Source organism: Prosopis cineraria, unplaced genomic scaffold, assembly GCF_029017545.1.
Source record: "Prosopis cineraria cultivar Desert tree isolate PC_DT_omini unplaced genomic scaffold, ASM2901754v1 PC15, whole genome shotgun sequence".
NCBI classification, from domain to species: domain Eukaryota; kingdom Viridiplantae; phylum Streptophyta; class Magnoliopsida; order Fabales; family Fabaceae; genus Prosopis; species Prosopis cineraria.
Genome location: NW_026555346.1, coordinates 4,454,346 through 4,477,798, shown reverse-complemented (window position 1 = coordinate 4,477,798; position 23,453 = coordinate 4,454,346). Strand labels below are relative to the sequence as shown.

Genomic DNA, 23,453 nt, shown 5'->3' with positions numbered 1-23,453 from the left:
CCTTAAAATCTAAAAATAAATATTACAATGAATAAATTGGCCTACTGGCCAAAAAAATTTTCTGTCTAAAAAATATGGACTAAATTTTTAAAAATTTAAAAGTATGACCTATTTATATTGATATACGAAATGTTTATTATTAATATATATATATATGTAAAAGTGATTTATTGTTAAAAATTTAAAAATTTACAAAGAGTTTACCATTTATATATAATAATAGGTAATTGACAAATATAATAAATATTGAGCTGTTTGCTTTATTTGGTCATAGAAAATGGACTATATTTACAAATGCTCATATTAAAATACATTTTAAATGTTATTTTGAGATATATTATAGATTAAAAATAATAAAAATATGATAATATAAATATTTTTGATTTTTTTAAAATATCTCTAGTAATGCACTCAAATATATGGTATTTTAATAAAAAATAACATAAAATTTAAATAATTAATTAATATTTATTATATATATATATATATATATATATATAATATAATTTTTTAGATATTCAAGCTAAGCTCGAATCCAATTAAGCTTAACCTAAATCTTTTTGGAGCTACTTGAGTGGGTCTAAATAATCCCTAACATTAAAGAAATTAATATTTTATTAAGCTTAAATTTAAATTTTGTCAGACTTACTTGAACTTGGCTTAAATTATAGACTATTTATAATTGCAATAATGCATGTATGAACTCTAAAAGACCAAAACTAAATGTCTATAAGAGCATATTAAGATTTGAAATCTAAACAGAATAATACAAATATAAAAATAAAATATAATTCTTAGAAGTCCAAATTGTCATATTCCTAGATATAAATATTATTTAGTTCACGATATTATAATATACAAATAACTACTTTAATCAGAGTCAGAATGGAGCAAAACAACATTTTCAACCAAATGATCGGGCAAGGCAACAAAAATATCCTGATGCGATATAATAATTAAAGTAATTGGCCCTTCTACGTTAAAGTTCCACATCTTTCAAAAACCAATCCTCAAAAAATGTCGAGCCTAAACAGGCAACCTAATAGACCCGACCGCATTGACGACTCTAAATTTAGTGCAAATAATCTGATCTCACAACAAACATAATTGAAGGCATCTAAATTAATAAAATCACAAATAATCAACACATGAAAAATATATTACAACAAACTACAAAATACTTTTTAAATTCTACGTGTCTTTTTTTTATATATAAAATTGGTCTTTGCTTTAAGGTACGCTTGAATAAATAATAGGGAAAATGGAACGATGAAATTGAATTGTTTTATTAAATCGCAAATCATGACCACGACTCCAAGATCACCATGCCAAATTTTTACGTCCTCCAGATTTTTCTGGTATTTTGTCATTCCTCACTATAGAAGACCTAGTTTCAATCAACTCCCAATAATAGCCTAAATAAAATAGTCATGGTGGACGCGATATTTTCCCAATGCAAGGACAATAAGTATTAAATTCTCAAAGCAAGAAACTACATTAAACTTGCTACTTCAAGAGGATGAAGTACAGTACTTTCCCCAAAAGCCCAACACACAGAGTACATTCATGTTATATACACACACCTTCTATACAATTATTCACAAAGTGACTAAGCTTACAAACAACCCCACCCCCCCCCCCCCAAAAAAAAAAAAAACACACACACACACGGTATTTACACCAAAGAATAGCAAGCTCCACAGCCAAAGTTCATTGAACATGCTTACATGCAGTCTTCCATTTTCATCTTAGGCAGAGCCAACACTTCAAATGTTTGATTCTTGGAGGCAGAGACCAAAACGGCACCGAATCATCATATCTGCTCCTCACAAATTGTACCAGCCTCGAAGTTGACCAACATTACTCTGCCATGCCATTAAATCACAGCCCAGCAGTTTTGTTCACTTCCTTTTTTTTTTCCTAAACAATTTTTACATTATAATACAATTATTCACAGGTCCAGACCACGTGATTTTCACAAAGAAAGAAAACAGCAGTTACAGAGGCGGCTCCATGGTGTAAAATCACAGGCACGAGTATTTATCCATCAGCTGTTTTGAAGAGATGATAGCCAGTTTTCCACATATTTCTTGCTTTCTGCAGAAACAAGCAAAAGCCATAAACGTCAACTTGTCCAGTCACAAACAAATAACCGTAAATCTGTAACAACAAATAGCTACAAACATGCATGCACGCGCGCGCATCTTACTATTATGAAGTACTGGAAATTATTACCACATAAAAGGCAAACTAATAAAACAGACATACCAACAGCCATCACAGGACACATTCTATCAATCAAACTAAAATGATTTGGAAATAGGTTTTAGAAAAGAACAATTGTCTTTAGATACGGCAGTAACCAAAACTGTGCTTCAGTTTACATGCTAAGTTACATTAACTTGTGAAAGTTTGTAAGATCATTTTACAAAACTGTAAGAGTCAAAGGTTATACGAATATATCAGACTTGGAAGAATTAGTAATTGCACCAATAATTTCTAATCATGACCACACCTGCCGCCATTGAGCCTTCAATATAGATGATCACATAACTCACGTTACCTATGCAAATATCCGTCTTGATAAATCTAAGGGCATATCCTCATTTAAAACAGAGAGAGGTAACCTCCTTTATAAGATTCGGGGGAATAACAATATAACATATAATATTAAATGCACAATGAAATATTAATCGAGATAATATAAAGATAGCCGGATAAGTTAAAAAGAGGCATATTCTTGATTCTGGATTTCAGAAGTTGATGGTAGTCTCTTTTTCAAGGATAAGGCAATCATATTTTCACACCGTGAAAAGCAAAGGAAACAAAGCTAAGAAATATGGTCTAAAATCAGAATCGCATGCATTAACTCCAGCAACAATTTAGAGACAGTTGACACTTTTAACAGCTTAAACAATGTCCTCATCTATTTACTCAAAACAAACATTCCAATTTCAATAGAAAAAAAATAAAGTCAGCGCCAGTTTAAAGGGAACTTTCATAGATGTCAAAGACATTGCTCTTACCATCTGAATAACTTTCTGGAAAGTTCCCAACAGCACTCAGGATGTTGCTCTCAGAATCCTCCATTATGCCACCGTATTGGTGTCCATAACAGGGGACCAGGACGGCAAAACTTTTATCTGATTCATTATCACTTGGAAACTCAGGTCCATGAGGCTCCAGCCAGCCAATCGACCAATCAGAACCATCAGATTCAGAATCAGAAACACATCCTCCATCAGATGGAACAAGAACAACATCATATTCCTTATCTATTGTCTGTTTTTCTCTACTATGCCATTTGCGCTTCGCCCTCCTTGATGAGGACCCCATTTTTCCCTGCTTAACCCAAGGAAATCTTAAAGCGTCTGATTCCCACAAACCTGAATCAACTGAAGAATTTACAGAAGGTCCGTTTGTGATTCTAGGTTTTTGAGGTTTTCCACTCCACAGCCACCACGAGAGATGGGTAAAGGCCACAGCCATATACTAGTCCAACAATCCCTCCAAGGAACCGAGTTTCCACAGGAAAAAATAAAAATCTTTCAGAGAATCTACTAGAACAAGAAATCGTCTCCACTTAGGGATACCCTGTTGAGTAAGAAATCTGATTAGTGAACCAATAAGAAATGCGCACATTGATTAATGAAGACAGCATCTAAAACAAAGAAAACAACAATACTGGCAGCTTAGATTTCCAGAATATCCACCGTTTAAAGGCAAGCAAAAGCTTCCCTTGCTCTAGGTGGAGATCCTCGACAAGCTCTCCAACGACTTTAATCAGAAAATTTAATTATCTTTAGATATTAAACCCAGAAAATGTTTGGCGCTATTTAAATTTCCAACACCAGATCAGGAAGTGTTGAATTCAGATCTTTCTGATATGACCAAAAGTGTTTTCAGTCACCAAACTTTGGATTACCGCTTATAAGAATGTCCAATCCAAAACTTTTAAGGAGCATATACTGAATCTATAATTTTTATATACATTGAATTTATTTATCCCAAAACCCAAACGATCCTACATGCATAACCAAAAAAATTAAAAAATATCACAGAAAACAAAAGAAACTCCGATTTATCAAGATGTAGCCAGACAAATAGTCAATGTCATGAGGCGTCTAAAACAAAAACCAAGTAGAGCAAAAGTAAATCTGTTAACATCGGAACGACTAAATTTCACGAATCGGGCATACAATAATTGTAAGTTGTGACAAATTATCATCGCCGGAACTGTCACGATAATCAAACCCCATCCACAACATTTAGCTAAGGTTTCAAATAAGAGGTTGTTTGATTACGATATACAAACATAATTACGTCCCAAAATTTTCTCAGCTCATCAACGCCAAAAAAACCAAGGGAAAAAAATCTCAGCTCAAAGAAAATAACAGAATTGTGCACTCTTCATTTCGACGAAGGAAACAACTTGAACAGGAAGAAAACCCAAGCGCAAACGGCAAGGATTAAACAGCTTCCTTGTCTCTGAAATTTCGAATTGGGAACGAAGATTCAAAGCCTAGGAAACCTGTTATTCAAATAGAAAGAGAGAAACAAACCAATATACCTTAGCACCCACAGAGTCCTTTGTATTCTAGAACAAGCATAACCAAATCGGAATCCCCCTCGAGCCGTCTATGTGACGTTTAGACCAGCCAGAGGGCGTTGGGGAGAAAAACTGAGAGGAGAGAAAAGAGGAGTCTGAACTTCTCCTCGGCTTCCAGATGCCGTTGAATAAATTGAAAGCATACGTGGCGTGCTTGAAAACCGTTGGATTGTTTCAAGCTATTCCAGTAATGTCGCGCAGAAATACAGAATATACGGCATACGCAACAAATCCCCGCGGGGAAGCATATCGAGTGGAGCCAACTTTGTTAAAACCAAGCAATCCCGAACTGACACGTTGCAGCAGAGGAGGCCCTATCGGCTTTGAAGTACCAACCGCGACTCTTTGCGGTCACAAATTTTTTAAGTTTAGAACTAATAAATTTAATTTTTAAGCCTTAACCAAAAAAATTATTTTTTTAAGAACATCTCATTAGATTATTTCACGAAAATAGGAGAAACTGTAATTTTATAATATAGATTAAACAAACATAGAGGATTAATTTTTTAAAAAATAAAACAATTTAGAACAAAATTTCTTCTCTTTTCTGTGATTTAGTCCAAGTCTACCAGATCTTACAGTTGAAGTCAGTGGTCAGAAATGGGGTGCTAGTTGGCTTTCTAAGAAGGAGGGTATGAGCCAAACAGATAGAAGCGTCTCCTTCCTAATTTCGTATCCAAGGTTATCCTCCACGTCCACCCACCTAATTGGAATAAGATATTTTGGGCTTTTTTTTTTAAGACTCGTTTATTTTTTAATTATTGCAGCTTTTTTCGCGTAGAATACCATTGTGTGACTCGGATTTGTTTAGTCCATCAAATTCAAACGGTGGGCATTAGAATTGGTGTTAGAGGTAAGGTTGTGAAAAACTCCTCATGTCTGGTTTGACCCAGTTTAATTTAAAATAGTCTTATCTTATTTAGTTTGTATAAACACTAATTTTTTTTTGAATTAAATTAGATAAGAGATTGGACATTTAGATCAATTAATTCAGTCTGGCCTTATTAATTTATTTTTAACAAATATTTTAAGTATAATTGACGCTAAGGAGATGATACATAAAGATTTTTTAAGTTTATTTTTAAATTATTGTTCTAAAATAGTGTTGTTGAAGTTTGTTGAGCGTTATTTTTGCTAAAATTATAAATTTAAATATTTAAATTGTAATTAAAATAATTTTTCTTGTTAGAAAATTATTATAAATTTATTATTATTATAAGTATTTTTATTATCTTAATTAAGTTTATTAAATTGAAATGAATTATTGCCCCTCGTAGAGGAAAAAGGAAAAAAAATAGTTAAATGAGTATTGAACTAACAGGACTAACCTCCTAATTTTATGGATCAAGTTTAATTTTGTTAATTTTTGAGTTATCATTTAATAAGATCATATTATGAATTGCCTAACACAATCTTTTTTATAAAAGAGATTAAATTTTAGGTTAAGTTAAAGTTCAATGCTGTCCAGTCCTTTATAGTCCCTACTTAGAGGTAAAGAAATTTTATAATAAGGATAAACTAGGAATGATGTTATAAAAGAGACTTCATGACTGTGTGATTAAATGGTGAGTGGTGACATAATAATTTATTTCTTTAATTGAGAGAATTCACAAAACTAAACTATGGAGTTGGCTTCCCTCCTTTGTACCTCCATGGAAGAGATGCATGATTTACTTTGTTCATACATAACTAAACTATAGGGTCCATGCCTCATATAAAATTGAAGTTATATTATTAATGACTTATAAATAATATGACCTCGTGCAACTTTTCATATCATATATTAATGCTGATACTTTGATTTAAAAAATAGCCGACAACCAACTAGTTTTAATCTTAATGAGAGGAGCTAAAATTTACTTACTATAAATGGCTCTTTGAGAGTACGTGCATAGAAAATACTCTCTTTATTTTTATATATAAAATATTTTTAATTAAATCACACAAATTAATAAAAATTAATTATCTAATTTAAAACATAACAACATTTTAATTTTACCCCTAATTATTGTAAATAAAAAATAAATCTTTTTTTAAAATAAATTGATAAGAATACTTATATTTTTTTCTTTTCAATTTAACAAAGATATAATAGTTCATTCATTAAAAAATATGCTAGTAGTTTTTTATATTTAAGGGCAAAAAAATTTTAAAAAACTTTTTATATATAAGAACGGATTGATTATGTCTAGAAGTTTATATGTTGCTCCATTGAGAGGAAAGGTTAAAATTTTAAAAGAAAAGCTTTTACATAACTAAAATTTATGGATTTCATTGTTAAAAACCTTAGTAATCATAATTAAAAATAGGTTAAAATACATAAAATCTCAACTTTGAGACAGTTACATATGACTCCTGTAACATCCTAATTTTTATATAATAAAAAAATTGTGGAATTTAGGTTTTGAGAAAAAAAATGATAATAATAGGAATTTATATTATTTGAGGTTATTTAGAAATAATATTATGGTTAGGTATTTAATTATAAATTTAAAAATTTAAATTTAAAATCACATAAGTAATATTTAGTTAAGATATAATACATAAATAATTTTTTTTATGTATGTGTTGAAAAAAAAAGAGAAGGCAGAAGGAACAAAAAAAAAGGGGTGGAAGGTTGTTGTTTCTAAGTCCCACATTGGTTAGATGAGGGAAGAAAGAGGTGCCTTCATGTATAAAAAGGAGGGGGTGTGTGCATTAGGAAGCATGAGAGGCTAAGATGCAATTTAGAGAAAATTGTAACTTTTGGCCCAAAGGTTTGAATAATTAAATTCAAACCTATAGTTTTTGTTTAATATAATTTTGGGACTCACAATCCCATTTTTATATTATTTTTCTCTCTTCCTCTCACGTTGCTCGGCGTTTTCTCGCAAGGGGGGATTATTTTCTTTTTCTTCAGGTATGTTCTAACTTTCTTGTTTAGATTAGCATTTAAAAATTTATTTAATTACAAAATTAATTTTATAGTTATTTTCTAAATAATATTAGCTTTCTAGTGATATGATTATTTTGTAGGATAGAGTAAATATTCTGATTAGAATTTTTCTATAGGATAGTTAATCTGATGATATGATGGAGTAAAAATATAGGTTGAAACTCTTAGAGATATAATAAATATTATAGAATATTTTATTGAGGTTGAAACTCATGTTTAAGAATTTTTGACTTAAAATCTAGATCTATATGGTTGAATTTATGTGGAATCTGAGATATAGGGATAAATCTATAATTATTAAATATTTATTTAAGTATGAATAGGTATTTTTGAGGTTATAGAAAGGTGATTTGAGGCTTCAGGATAATTTTAAAATTTTTAATTTATTTTTGGACGAATTTTTAGAATATAGAAGGATGAAATTGTGATACTAGAAGTGATTTGAGGATAAAAAAATAGTTTATTAGGGTACGAGAATTTTAGAAAAGAATTTGGGAAGTTAAATGAGGCATAAATTTAAATTAATGTTAATATGAATTATAGATCTAAGACTTTCTAACTATTTAAATTAGAGTTATTTATTTTAATGTAAAATTAATATATAGTATTGTGAAATAATTATGTAGATTATATTGACAAAGATAGTGGTGAAAAAGGAGTTGTGAAGGGGAACTTGTTATTCAAGACACAAGGTAACCATTATTAATGTGTTGTGATGAGTGTGTTTGTGAATGGTTATGTGTTGTTTTGTTGTTTGGAAAAATTATGAATTATTAAAAATAAATACTGTATATACTTGTTTGAAATTATTGCCAAGTGGGTTAAAAATTTATCTTTATTTATCATGATGAGATATTATTGTTCGGATATATTCCTGTTTGGATATTTGAATGATGCATGACTTGTCAGGGTATTTTAATGTATGGTGTTAATGGGAATTTCTGTTCGGTTAATTATTACCACGTGGTAAGCCCTCATTGGACCCAATGAGTGGCGTGTCGCTTGGTCCAACTCACCTTTGGCCGGGTGATTTGGCGTCCGAGCATGGTGAAAGGAGGATATAAGGTGCAGTCATGCAATTAAATACTTGTTCGGTTTGTTTGAAAATATTGTTCGGTTAAATGTTTTGTGTGCCCACTTAGCAATCGCATGATTAGTTACATCCGCATGCATCATTACATATTAATTTTTAGTTACTGGGACTTTTAAGTCTCATTCCCCGTAGTTAATATTTTTATAGGAGCGAATCCGGCCGAAAAAGCACCAGAGGTGTAATTATGGTGTATGAGACACCATTTTTTACGTTGTCTCTTATTTTGGATTATACAATGTATCTTGTGCCAACTTAGGACATATCTTGTCTATGGAGCATGTAAACTCTAATCCTTTTTATTAAATGCATTTATATGTCCAAGAGGATTATGTCTGTCCCTTTTGATTCATGACCTAATTTGAATAACATGCTATGAGGATCATGTCTGTCCCTCATGGTTCTAATTACTTTTTGAGATATTTTAAGACCTGTGGTATATTATCTTGGATGTATCATGGTAGAAATTTTTCTACCATGATAAGGGTTCAATGAAAAAAAAAATGATTTGTTGAATTAATAATTTGCGAAAAATCGGTTTGTAAATTTGAGGGTGTTACAACTCCCCTCACCTTTAAATATTTAAATTAACATCCTTAACCTTTAATTTTATTTTTAAGAACCCCTATCATTAATTAATTATTATTTTATTATTATAGTCGTTGTCATATTAGATTAATATAATACATAGCATACGACATAAAAAATATTTTTTATTATTTTTTAATACAAGAAAACTATTTAAAAATTATATCAATAAAAATCTATCCTTTAATGTAATAGGAAAAATTAATTTTATGATCCTTATAGTTTTAACTCATTTATAATTTAATTTATGAAGTTTGATTTTATTGTAAATTAGTCTCTAAACTTTACCTTTTATAATTTAATTTCTGAAGTTTTAAGGTTTTAAATATTAATCTTTATATTTAAAAAAAATAAAATTATAAATATTAAAAATATTTTAAAATTTATTACTAATATTTTTATATTGTTAAACCTTTTTAATCTTTATTAATATTAAAAGTTTAAAATATTTTTAATATTTAAATTTTATTTTTTAAAATATAATATCAATATTTAAGAGATTAAAACTTTAAAAACTAAATTTTAAGAGACTAAGTTTAAACATTGATTTAAAATTGAATTAAAACTTTAAAAATAGAATTAAATTATAGCTGGTCAAAATTAAAAAATTAAATTAAAATTATAAAAATTAAATAATTAATTTTTTCAATACAATAAAATTATGATATTTTCGGTGTTTTAAAAATTAAACTGGATCGATCGGTTCAACCACCCAGCCACCAATCCAGTCTAGTTCAATCCTAAAAGCTGGACTCAACCAAACTGATCAAAGACAGGCAAAACCAGTCAAAGACTGGATGAACCGGCAGAATCGAAACGATTTTAGTCTTGAACCGGATAAAAAGAAAATCCTTAATTGCACCACCGGGCCCCAAATTACAATTTGCTCTGAAGGAATCATATTTCACCCTCACATGCTCACTTGCACGCTAACGAAAGCGCCATTTGCTTCCCCATTTTATGCACCTCTCTCCCTGTAACTCCTCTGCATTTAGACGATGTGAGACTTTCTGTTGGTAGTAGAATCAATACAAACGCAACACTGTGATGCCTGAGATGTACGCTGCTTCTCCTTCTTTTTCTATCCATTGTTTCTTTGATTTTTATTGGTTCATTTTACTTAGTTTTTAAATAATTTTTTCAATGCAGACATAAATCTTTAATTTTTTTTATACTTCTGATTATTTATCTATATTTTTTTATAAATTTTATTTTCCAAATTTAGTTTTAATAAGCCTCTAAAATACCTAATCTTAAATTTTCTTGCTAATTGTATATACTAGTAAAATGATATTTCATTAAAAAGTGTAAAAAATATTGATAAAATGTTTCTTATATAATATTTGACATATAAAATCTTAAATATAATTATTAATTGATAAATGATTCGATCACAGTCCAACCATTAACCCTTAAACTAGTGTCTTATCCAGTTCAATGACCGATCTGATTTTTAAAATCTTGAATATTTCATAAGTTATTTTTAATGAAATTGACACAAAACAACAATAGCAAAAAAAGAATCTTGTTCAAAAGCTGCACACATTCCATTTATAACATATCAATAAATTTTTTTTGCATGAATAAATAATGGATGCTTCATGCAAAGGAGAAAATAACAACTACAAACAAATAAGAGTATGAAACAATAAACAAAGCGGATAAAAAAATTTATATGACTCCTATCAATGGCATCTTTTATATACTCACTCCGTTTAAAAATATAAGGCATTTTAATCGAATCTTACTCCCTAATAAAATAGTTACCTACTTTTAAACTAATCTTATCTTTTCATATTTATCCTTATTAAACACCCTACAATAAATATAAAATCATTATCAATAAGGGTACTATTGAAAAAAGGCAATGATTATATGTCAAAAAATTAAAAATGTATTATATTTTTAAATGGAGGAAGTATATGTTTTTATTTGTTTAATATAAAAATTTTTTCTCTTAAATTGTATTACTATAAACAATGAAAATAATGTTATTCAGTTAAAAAAAATAAGAACATCGTCATGTGTATTAAAATTATAATTTTACATCTCCTTAAAATGTATTAAAAACAATAAAAAATATTTTTTTATGTGTTATGTGTATTGCATTAATATGACATGACAGTAATTACATTACTAAAAAATAATTAATTAATGATAAGGGGTTTTAAAGAATAAAATTAAAAGTTAAGGAATTTAATTTTAAAGGATAGAAAGTAAGAACAATCATGTGCAATTACTTCAAACTTTAAAGAGATTTTATATATTTTACCCTTAAAAATAAGCTTTTTACAACTTTCAACCGTTTTAACGCAGACTAACAAATCTCTAAACATACATTAAATTGCAAATTGTTTTTTGGCCGAAAACTAAATTGCAAATTATTACATTTACCTCCCACACGAAATCATTATTTAAACTTCACTAATCACCAAGCTTGTTCTTTTTTATTTTCATGGTCAATAGTCTCTCCGCTCAAGATGCATGACATTTTTAAAGGGTTTGATATTAAAAAATAAAATATTTTTAATATTTAAAGATATAATTAATATATATTTTTTCTAAAAATGCTCTTAAAAACTAAATTATTTTATATTTATTTTTAAGTAGAACGTTCTATTAAAAAAAAATATAAAAATATGGTATTAATTTAAAAATATTTAACTAAGTTATTGAAAGTGGGATTTAATTAAAAATGCTCAACATTTTTTAATAGAGGAAGAATTTATATATTTCTTGATTTACATTATTCAAATTAAAATTAAATACACCAAATTTTATCTTATATTTTACTTTGAAAAAAATGTTCGATCCAATTTATTTAACAGAAAATCACTCCAATGTTTCCTGTAACAATTGTAATCACCATAAGATCCCACCAATTTGTACAAACGCTTGTAAGGTGTCAAAGAACTTAGTTGTAATTATTATTTTTTTGGTGAAATGATGGAAAAAATCTCGATGAGGTTTCTATGATCAGCTCCCACATTTCTCATTCATTCTGACCTTCTCACATTGGAAGCACTCACCGGATTATCACTGAAAAGAACAGAAAGCAAAGAACAATATGTTCCTCGTAGGAAAACCACCTCCATTCCCATAAACTCGTATTTCACTCCAACTAAATCAAACCCATCCCATAAACCACATGAACATTAACATACTGAGGATGCTTACTTTTCTAGAGATCGTAATCCAAGAGCTAAGATTTATCGTTGTTTAGTTAAGTCCCAAGCTGGCTTGTCCTTCTGCCAATGATATTCTTCTCATCAACACCAAGAATACAGCTCTAGCATTGAAATCGATGCCTGGTTGTGATAGTGGATTTCGGTGTGCCTCTTCGTGCCCATCTCGCTTAAATCATTATTCAGGAAGTTTTCAATCTAAAACCCTACAAATACGTTTGAAGTATCGTGTTAGTGTTTATCACTTAATTTTAAATCAGATATAGCTGGTCTTGTGGGAAAAAGCACGGGCCACATTTATATGGGTATGGAGGGATATGATAATCAGGGGGGAATCTTCCACCTAATTTAGTCAATAATTCATCCTAGCTTTGACCCTTGGATCTAGGATCTCAATAATTCAACCTTCTTGGATTATTGAGATCATAGACTCAAAAGGCTCTTAATCACTTGTAGAATGTTGATCCACACATAAAGGAATTTGGTCATCAAGCTAATTCAGGGACCTCGCATGGTCTTTTTCATCATTGCACAAAAATTTAATCACATCTAAGTCCCTTAAAATCTTATAGGCATCTGTGCAATTGATAGGACTTCAAGATAATTACAATTATTGTGGAGACTTTAGAGTGATTTTCCATTTATTGATTCCAATACCCCTTATCACATTTTATCTTATAATATCATCAGGAATATCGAATTGCTTGCTCAAAATTATTCATTCTTCCATCACGTAACTCTTATCATAGTTAAAAGTCCAATATTAAATTAAATTAATTATTTAAAATTGATATCTATAGGTGGAGTTCTACCGCGAAATACAGCTTTTGAAAAAGAAAGTTGCCTACAAATCGAAGAAAACTGAGCAATTCATCTACTCGTGAAGAATAACATGCATCCTGGTCACCTAAGGCCACGGACACACTTCAAACAGATTGGTCATAAATTGTATGCTTTTGGTATAAACATGGTTAACAGCGCGCAAGAAATGTAATTAAAAATTAACGTCCATGGTTCTCTTTCTCCGATGTTCGTCTGGGCCGGATCGGACTTCTCGTGTCAATAGCATCGGACTCTTTCTTTGTTGCGACAGACTCCTCTGGCTTACCAGCATTCCTGTCCCACAATATGGCGCCGCCATTTGACGGCGCAGCCTTTCGCATGGCCCGTGGAATTTTCAAAGTTATGTCCGCCTCTGTAAAACCGCCCTCGGCTCTAGGAGCAACGGCAGCATTTTCTGGTCTAGATAATGGGATATTTGGACGTGAGTTCACAGAATCATTTGCCTCGCTATTGCTATTGTTTTGTTTTCCGGTGGCTTCAGGATTCTCAGGCTGTGGATGAGGTGGTGGATCTGAAACAAGAAGTATTGTAGACTTGCGCCATTTCTTCCTCTGATTAGGCCTCGGCCCATGGGATTTCTCCTGCAGCAAATATACACAGCAATGGTTAACAAAGAGATCCAGATATATGTCAGTAAAATCAAAGGTTAGGAAACTGAAGCACACTACCGTATTTCCTATGTCAGCGAGAGGCTTTCTGGGCCCATGATCACTATTTGTCTCTGTAGACTTTTTGGCTAGTGCACTTTGAAGTAACTCTGCACCCTGACTGGCAAGGTCACTGTCTGGTTCATCACTATTAAAACCATTACCAGTACCTTCAACAATTTCTGGTTGAGCTGGCTCCTTATTCAAGATTAATCCTCTGTTCGCACATTTTGTTTCTATACAACCGCAAGATCTTCCACAACTGTTGCCCTTTGATCTGCACTGGCATTTTGATGTCTTACAAGATGAAAGTTTCGAACAGGTGCAGCAAATATATGCTTCTCCCGAGACAAAATTGTCGTGGACATTTGGAGTTTCATAACTTGGCTGGCTATTCTCCCAGCTTGACCGTCCACTTTTGGAATTCCTCTTCTTGACCCTTAATTTTCCTGACGCAACCCACTCATCATCTGTTTCATCCACACCCACATCATATTCGTCTGAATCCATGTCGCATAAATCCATGTCTTCAAGTAAAATAGTAGACCGACGATTTTCCTGAAATCAGGATAAGTTAAAGACGATTAATTGACGTCCAACGAGCCATTCATTAGAACAAGAGAGAAAGTTATGCAGATTAGGAATACCGGTTTGCGTAGGTCATACTTATGTCCGCCAACATTGTTAGAAAATCCTGTATTCCCTCCAGATTCTGAGTATTGCTTCAAAGCTACACCCTGTCATTCGGCTTAAATTATTTGGTAAGAATTTAAAGGAGGCAAAGAAGATACTAATAATTGGAACGGCAAAGGCTAAAGTAGTTTTTAAATTTTTAATGGGTGCACATATTTGGGAAGGAGAAATATTTTGACCGCAGCGCAGTTTGTATTGCACAGTTATTTACATAAAGCTAAGAGGCAGTGCACAAGTATTTATGTTATTACATAGGTCATAATGTTTTCCGCGAAGAATGTGGCCCAACAAGGGGAAAATGGAAAGTAGGCATCACTCATCATATTTTACACACTAACCTGTAACTTCACCTGATGAAGAAGTTCAGCTTTCTGCATTTCCATCTGACGGAGTGAACAGCTTAGACTAACGACCTTCTCTTTCAGATCTCGTATTTCCATGTCCTTCTCTCTACAGGAAACTTCTTTATCTCGCAATAAACACCTGAGAAGAAAGTAACAGAAAAACAAAGGCCACACATGACAAAAGGCAACGTCAGGTTTGCTTCATATAAAACTGAAATATGAAGGAATCGAATTTATATCATTGAACGTAAGATGAGTAATGACTTGCAAAAACCTGGAGGAAGATGCTACATTGAACAAATAATTCATCAAATTCTTGGCATCAACGAGCGACCGGACTTGGTTCCAACGTCCTTTACCACCAAAAACACGTTCACGCTCTTCTGCCTCCGATAACTGAGATGCCATAGACACCAGAGTTGTAGAAGTAGCAGCAAGCATGTTTTCAAGAGCAAAAATCCTTGATTTTCTTGCACCCGGAGACATTGATATGCAATCACTACATCAAGGAAGAGAGGTTGTAAATCACAAATTGTTACTGAGAAAACCACCAGACGGCACAATCATCAAATCTATCAATCAAAGAAATACATCGCTGCAAGGCTATTCACCTCGTATCGTTTTGTTTCAGGATATCATTTTCTTCCTTTAACCTACTGATCTCCTTGGCCATACTAGCCCTCCTGAAATTGAAAAAAGTAATAAGCAAATACTTTTATGAACCATAACTCTTATCTAGAAGCGACAGAAAAGAGAGGGGAAAACGATCTAAGCATATAGCAAGCTTCAAGAAATATTATTCCGTGCCACAACATTGCTACACAGCAACCCAAAGTGAATAGGTATTCACCTTAACCTCAAACTACTTAATTTGGCACAGTTTTCATTGCAAAATATCATATTTGCACAACCACCTGGGACCAGAATCAAGGTCATTAAAATCATTTTGAAGACGGACTTAGAAACTGCACAAGCCTACCAAGTTATACTCTCTTAAACTTCCATCCAACAATCATTTTGAAGACAGTAGTTCGATCATTTTCTTTTTGGCCAACAATAGTTGGATCGTATTTATTATTTCTTTTTATAAAATTTGGAGACTACTAATTTCCATCATATAGGGGCTTTTAAAGCTATTAACTGTGAGTCATGTGACTGACCACGCAGTTCCAACTCATGCCCATAAATTTAGTTGGGAATTTCGCTCTTCCAGTACTCTTTCTTAAGCTCTCAATTTTTCAAAGAATCTTAGACAAGAAAATAAAACATACTCCTCCATTTGACGCTCATATTCTGCACGGACTTCATGCACTCGAACAGTGACTTCAAGCTCATGCTCGATTAACTGCATTAAAGCCTTCAAATAAAAAGAAAAAAAAGCCAATTAGATGCTTTCTAGAACTCGAATCAACCGTTAACTTTCTTGTCATAATAAATTATGCATCATGATGCCTCTAATAACTCTACTAATATTCATAAAAATTCAAGTTCTAATCAATGCTTCAAAGGCAATTTAATCCTTGCGTGCAAATGCATCATTAAGTACCTGAACTCCAGGGCCATTTGCACCTCCAGTACCTATGTATAAAAGACAACAAATGAGCTTTTCGAGACTGTGTATAGGGGGGAAAACCTTTTGATCACATTAAAGTTCCTAACCAGTATTTTCACGTGATGAAGCCTTTCGAGACTCCAACAGTTCTTTTAGCCTTTTTGTAGCCATGGAAGCTTCTTCTGTCTTCCTTTGCAATACCTAAAACAAGTAAATATATAAATGGTGGGAATAAGCAGAGTCCAACGAACCATAACAGAGAATGAATTTGACCCCAACTCACCATCTTTTGTCTCTGATTCAATGCTAACAGCTTGTGCATCTCATATTCAGTCCTCCTCCCTTCTTTCTTAAGCTGATTGTTTATTTAAACGCGTATAAGGTCTCGTATAAGGTCACAATCATGGCTGATTATAAGACCTAGAAAGGAAACTCGTAAAAGTTAACATTTACCTGGAGAACCTCCTTTTCACGTGAAGCTTTCCATAGCCTAAATTGCTCAGATTCTTGCTTAATCTTTTGCTGCAGATGTACCTAAGTGTTAAAAGAAACAGAAAAAAAGAGAGAGCATGATTACCAGTATCGCTGGCAGAAAAAAACAGTTTCTTGTAACTTGAAAACTTGTTCTAATCACAAAATCTTTGCACCTTCTGGGATTTTATTCTCTGGATCTCATCCTGAAGACGTCTTGATGCCTCGTCACTTTTTTGTTTTTGTTTCAAGAGTTGAGCTTGAGCATCTTGTTTCTTTTTCAGCTCAGCGACCTGAACAGCACAATATTAGTTCACGAGAAAGTGTGGCCACTGAGAGATGGGGCTTCATTTAGAGAAAAGAACTTCACCTGTGCTTCAAGAGCATTCAACTTTTGAAGATATTCCTCCTTCAACTTTTGAGCACCATCATCAGGAGATGATGGAATATTTGAGAGGTTACACTTGAGATCCTCAATTTCTTTCTGCCAATAATACAAGGATTAGAGTTTTTGGAATAAACATAAGAAAGCCTGAATTCAGTAAGCATAAGACAGAGCAAATACCTGCAGCACTTTCTTCTCGTGCTCTAACTCCAAAAGTTTCTTTTCATAATGATGTCTAAGAACTGCAGTATCAGGACTATTAAACCGCTTCATTTCAGCCTTCGAATACAAGATAAAAATAGAATCACATCACAATATTCAATTTTTTCCTTAAACAGTATCGCTGTAAATATATAATTCATTCCATCTAAGCAATTTCAAAGCATGGGCTCAAATTTGAATATATTAAACTAGGCAAAAAAAAAGGTTCAGCACAAAATGTTAGAAAACCTTATGAATATCAAACTAGAAAAGGTAGTTTTTACCTCCTTCTGCTCAAGTTTCTTGTCCAATTCTTTGAGCTCCATATCCAACTTTTGTTGAAGGGAGGAGTGCTCCAGCTCCTTTGCATCATCTTCCGTGTCATCATCTGTGTTAACGTGAAAGAAATATCTTCAATTGGTACTTCTAAGGTTAAATATCAACCTTACCGAGAAAATAAAAATGCAAATACAGCTTTTATGGGTATTTGAAGTCACGTTATTGTATACTAACTTGGATAAATTAGTTCATTCAATATATCAAAAATTAAATGCACTGTTTCAACCAAAGCAAAATTAACCAAAAAATTTAACATTCTAGCTGGCCCAAGCATCAACACTCAATTTAAAAAGAATGAAAAAATATAACGCACAGTACTATTTTTTTCATAAGGAAATTCCAGATGTGTTACCTAATATGTCCACAGCTTTGGCATCGCAATCAGGTGAATACCCACCACCACAGGCAAATACTGCATTCTTTGATCTGAATCCATCATCATCTTCATCAATCCAATCAACATAACGGCTTGATTTTTTATTGTTCAAACTCTTTAAGCGCAACAATTCTCGTTCTAATTCTTGAATTTTTGATACATAAGATTTCACCAAGTCATAATCCTACAAATGATTTCGAACATGCGTCAAGGACTGATCTAATTTATCAAAAAGTTATAATTTTAGTAAGGACTAGAAGCATGATGACCTGGGTCGAATTTGACTCAATCTCATCCCAAGATTTACCATTCCTAATTGATTCTACTTTCATGATCAACTGGTCCTTTTCAACCTGCAAATGTCCAACGCCATATATGAGATTCAAGAACTTGATGATAAACACCAAGAATTTATTGCAAACGAATTTAAAATTCTATGATAACTGAGAACATCAAGGATGAATGGAACACCTGAGCATCAAAAGCTCTCTTCATCAAACTCTCACTAGCTAATCTGCGTTCTCGAACTTCTCGTTGTAGCTCGGCGTTGCTTGATTCAAGTAAAGATATTTTATGCTTCAGAATCTGAAAATTTTAGAGACATTGGACGTGTAAATAATAACCAATCAATAAGGAACCCACACTTTTTAGAATAGTGATAATAATGTACCTGAAGTTCCTCAAATGGTCCACTAGCGTCACCTCTGTAAAATAGAAGTTCAGCTTGCAATTGTTCAACTTGATTCCGCAATGCCTGAACTTGAGCTGCCACTGGATCCCGATTAATCTTAAAAAACAAAGAAGTCAAAATGATCAAACGACTTCACGCACATGAGAATAAAAGATAAAGAAGATCGATGCAAATGCTTACAATGGCCTTGTTCTGAATGTTACGAGCACGATTTGCATACTTTAAAGTGTTCAATGTCTCCTCGGCATTAGTATCAGCAGGACTAACACATGCTACAACATTCGGGACAAATTAAAAAGTCAAAAGGTATATGTAATTACAAAGGATAAAAGTTTAAATTAGTAAACTGTCATCGATTGAGTATATACCTATCATCACCGTTTTGCTATTTCCTCCGAGAGAATCCTAAATATCCAATTTCAAAGTACATATCATTATACAATGTTGATCCTTGACATTAATATGACATGTTGAACACAAACAATAAAGCTGTTCTATCATAGCCAGGAATCAGGGTAGAAATTTCAATACAGCGACCTACTTCCCACATGATACTTCCATTTCAAGAGTTCGAATGATACATCAAATAAAAGTAGTTGGCCCATGATCTATGATCTTTACTGATGAATAAACAGGAAATAAATAAATTTCATTTATATATCTTGCTATTATTTCTAAAATCATTACACCATATAAAAAGGAACACATCCTTGATAAGCAAGGCGAAGTTTTGAAGGAAATTATACAAGTGTAAATTAGTTTTAGACATATGTAGTATTTACCTGCAATAGGCGAGTTAATTTGCTATCACGATATGGCACATGACCACCTTCTTTCCGCTTCTTTTCGTCCCCCAAGGCACTTATTACATTCCCAAGAGCCAATAAACCCTTGTTGATATGAATGCCTAAACCCAAAAAATAGATTAGTGAAAAATTAACAACTAACAATTTAAAGCAAAAATTCCATGCACGTATAACTCAGCCAGCTAAAGGGTTATATTTACATCAAATTTGAAATTCAAGTCAGGCTAAAGGTAGAAAGTTACGGGCCGTAAAAAGACAGCAAGAAATCGATTTTGTTTGTTTTAATTCTATTCATGCTCCTAAAATCATGTTATCCTTATACGACAAGATTACCTTCCTTCAAGCGCATGCCATCAGCACCAGTTCTTTTGGCACGTTCAGACCCAGCAAGGTCCACTAGATGAAGTTTCGCACATAAGATATCATTGCCATTCTTCTGCTCCATTGTTATTGTGAATATAGCATGTGAACGACTGGAAAAAGCATATAATACACACAATCAATTATGATATAGTTTTCCACAAGCAAACCGTGAAAGATAAGTCACAAAGGAAAGAGTGAAACAGAATTGTCCATGGCATTTCACCTTGATTGGCTGTTCATATTGGTACTACCAGTGGCGCGGGATAATGAACCGCGGGACAGATAGGAAGCCATTTCTTCCTTTGTCTTAACTTCAGCCTCAGTCACACCAGCAAGTGTTATTCCTCCATTCACTGTTTCTCTTATTTGTATGGGAACTCTGGTCGGCACAGCAGGCTTTGCAATAGATGCAGCTTCCCCTCTTGAAGAATTTGGATCAAGCAAATCAAAAACCTCTTCTTTAAATATCTGTCATTTGTAATTATAAAGTAGGTCAAATTTTGAATGAATGAGTCAGAGTCATGAAATAATCAGTTTTCTGTACCTCTATAAATGATACTCGAATCAAAAATTCTGTTGAGGCTTGCACGGCCTCAACTCTCTTGAATATATTTTCCATGACCTTGGGTATAATCCCGCCATTACTTCCTTCCCCAGTATAATTGGTGCCCATTGTGTATGTTTTCCCCGATCCCGTCTTACATAGTGACAAAAAAATATAACATTTATCATGCTTCAATTAAATTTGTAGACAACATACAATAGAACAAAACTGGGCAAATAAAAATTCCATCATCATCAAAGCAATACCGACAATGCATGAATATATACCTGGCCATATGCAAGAACTGTGGCGTTATAGCCATGGAATAGTGCATCAACCAGCGGAGCCACACAATCATCATATACTGTAGAAGGCGACTTCGAACCATGATAAACATAATCATAGGTAAATGCGTGAGATCCAATTTGCACCTAACGAGCAACAAACAACAGCCAGGCATCAAGTTTATAATTCCCATGTAGATTAAAATATATATATATATATATATAAACATCAACACAGCCAAAGAATTAGCATCGTAACAAGTAACGAAAGACAGAGATATAGAATATCATCAGCTGAAGAGAAGTGGAATAAATGTAGTACCTGAGGTTCACCAGGAACAACAGAAATGCAATCTGTGCAACCAAGTAGAAGCTCCGATGTAATCAGAGGCCGAACATTAACTGCAACTCGCACGCATTGGGTTGAATCTGCATTCTTCCCATCTGAGTTTTCCATGTCTGAAAATCTCAATCCGTCCGGCAAACCTTATAATCACGAACCAACACAATTAACTCAATCGAAACATGTTAAATTGAATTTCAACATGTTATCAGGTCAAAACAATTAGATGAGCGCTGGTTGAAAAATATAAGCGTGTGAGAGAATGAAAATTTCCGTCAGAAACCCGAATGGAGTTGGCTCCGAGCTTACCTTCGAGATTGACGAAGTAAGCAAAAGTGAGAGAACGGAATTGGAAAGCCGACAAAGGGTTCCTGCGAGGAAGGACGACCGACGAAGGGCTTTGCGTTTCGTTTTTGAACCAGAGGTTCTGAGACCGCAATTTTGAATCTGGACGTGTCGGGTTTCTATTGAATTGAATTTGAGATATAGGCGCTCGCGTCCGAATTCAAATCCAGTGGTCACGTGCACCTCACGGGCAACATCTTGAGTCTAACGGTATAGTCAGCGGCTGCGGCTGCAAGCACAGGGAAATTAGATTAAAATCTACGGGGACAGGGGGAACCTCACTAAAATTGGATAATTCTGAATTTCTTTCTATCTAAGGCCTTCGGCACCAACCCAACCGGTCTATAAATTCTGTTACTTTAGTTAACCAAGTCAATTTTTACTATCAAGATTAATTTACTTTATTTAAAGAGGAAAACAATAAAAAAAAAAATCTTCCATAACATTTGAATCACTTATATATAGTCCATTTAATTTTAAAAGTAAAAAAATAATCAATTAATAGATATGATTTTTTGCCTTTGTACTAAAAATATTTAAAAATTCATTTAAGAAATTAAAGATTGTGAAGAATTAATGAAAACAGAGATGGGGCAGTGCAAGTGTGTGTTCCATAAAAAAATCATATACATAGGAGTATGTATATGTATCTGTTTTAACTAGACTCCTTATCATTGAAAGAAGTATTAGTATGCCTGGTTATTAATTTTGGACAGAGAAATCTTCCCATCTTTATAATATCTGTTCTCATGTTAATGATCCACTTTTATTTTTCTTGACCCGAGTTGGATAGCTTAACTTTATATATATATATATATAGAGAGAGAGAGAGAGAGAGAGAGTTGTATGAATGAAATACTTTGTTTTCTCTTGATATTTTTAACACTAATATTTCTTCTTGTTTGACTTCGAGTTTTTTAAAAAGAACACAGATGACAGAACAATAAAAGTTTCATGTACAATGTCCTTTGATTACTTGCAAAGATATCAATATAAGAAAATGTAGTGTGACGGCTCTTGTCTAGTTTTGTTTGGAAAACCATGTAATTCAATTTTTATTTTTAAATTAAACAAAAATATATATCAAAATGAATTTAATGCATGGCCCATAGTAAATAGTGGCAACAGACACGACTGTGCAACAAAGGGCAGTGCCCGGCAATTGAGATGGATAGGCACTTGATAGTAAAGTTATTCATATTGTGAAGCGAACAGTAGAATGCTTATTGTTCTCATTTCAAAGAACGACCTTGAGACATTGACCAACAAGTCTTTGCAACATGGTGCGTTGAAGATATGTAATTTTGTATATTTTCCTGTGTTTGTTGGTTTATATTGTTAGTCACCTATTGAGGTTATTTTAGTCTTTTGCATCCTCAATGATATTTGTATAAATACTTGTTTTCTATGATTGTTCAAATTAATGCAATGGTATTATTTCAGATAGTGAATATTGCATTTCATATTTTCTAGTGTGATTTGTAGACACACTATAGCGAACATGGTATCAAAGCTAGACAGTCTCTAACAAAAGGAAGTCTTTGTGAATGTTCTTCCAATTTGTCCCTTGCAAGTAAGCTAGCTCTTTTATTTGCAATCCCCAATTATTCAGTGCAAGTTACTTTTTTACTTTCATCCATAATTCGCTCATGATAGTTGATACTATTGAGAATCATTTTGGACCTATCTCTTGGGTAGCTCTAATGATAAAAGGAAAACTTACCTGATTGCTTGAGAATTGAGATAGGTTTCAACCGAGGGGGGAAAGGCAAGAGCGTGGATGCTTAAGATTTTTTGGATGTCAAAACCAACCTTATGG

At 32.7% G+C, this 23,453-nt stretch overlaps 2 protein-coding genes across 3 annotated transcripts; both read right to left on the bottom strand.

Annotated features, from left to right (window-relative positions):
* Positions 1-1,445: 1,445 nt before the first annotated feature.
* Positions 1,446-4,791, bottom strand: LOC129294135 (uncharacterized). Its single transcript, XM_054932276.1, has 3 exons — positions 4,571-4,791; positions 3,027-3,594; positions 1,446-2,097 (listed from the first exon to the last, which is right to left on the bottom strand). Exons 2-3 carry the CDS (start codon positions 3,487-3,489, stop codon positions 2,048-2,050), a joined length of 513 nt encoding a protein of 170 aa, XP_054788251.1. The 5' UTR covers positions 3,490-3,594; positions 4,571-4,791; the 3' UTR covers positions 1,446-2,047.
* An 8,365-nt stretch (positions 4,792-13,156) lies between these two features.
* Positions 13,157-21,727, bottom strand: LOC129294277 (kinesin-like protein KIN-4C). Of its 2 annotated transcripts, none has more exons than XM_054932498.1 (28): positions 21,599-21,727; positions 21,269-21,432; positions 20,950-21,093; positions 20,663-20,815; positions 20,342-20,586; positions 20,089-20,228; positions 19,732-19,856; positions 19,318-19,354; positions 19,130-19,221; positions 18,929-19,045; positions 18,730-18,843; positions 18,528-18,611; positions 18,235-18,442; positions 17,828-17,931; positions 17,523-17,621; positions 17,328-17,441; positions 17,134-17,250; positions 16,940-17,020; positions 16,770-16,841; positions 16,594-16,687; positions 16,481-16,512; positions 16,206-16,291; positions 15,546-15,617; positions 15,209-15,433; positions 14,929-15,073; positions 14,545-14,634; positions 13,919-14,455; positions 13,157-13,831 (listed from the first exon to the last, which is right to left on the bottom strand). In XM_054932498.1, the coding sequence occupies exons 2-28, from the start codon at positions 21,401-21,403 to the stop codon at positions 13,409-13,411; spliced, it is 3,885 nt and encodes a 1,294-aa protein (XP_054788473.1). In that variant the 5' UTR covers positions 21,404-21,432; positions 21,599-21,727; the 3' UTR covers positions 13,157-13,408. The 2 variants fall into 2 exon arrangements, with proteins under 2 accessions (XP_054788473.1, XP_054788474.1); XM_054932499.1 differs by having other exon boundaries at positions 14,941-15,073.
* Positions 21,728-23,453: the final 1,726 nt, after the last annotated feature.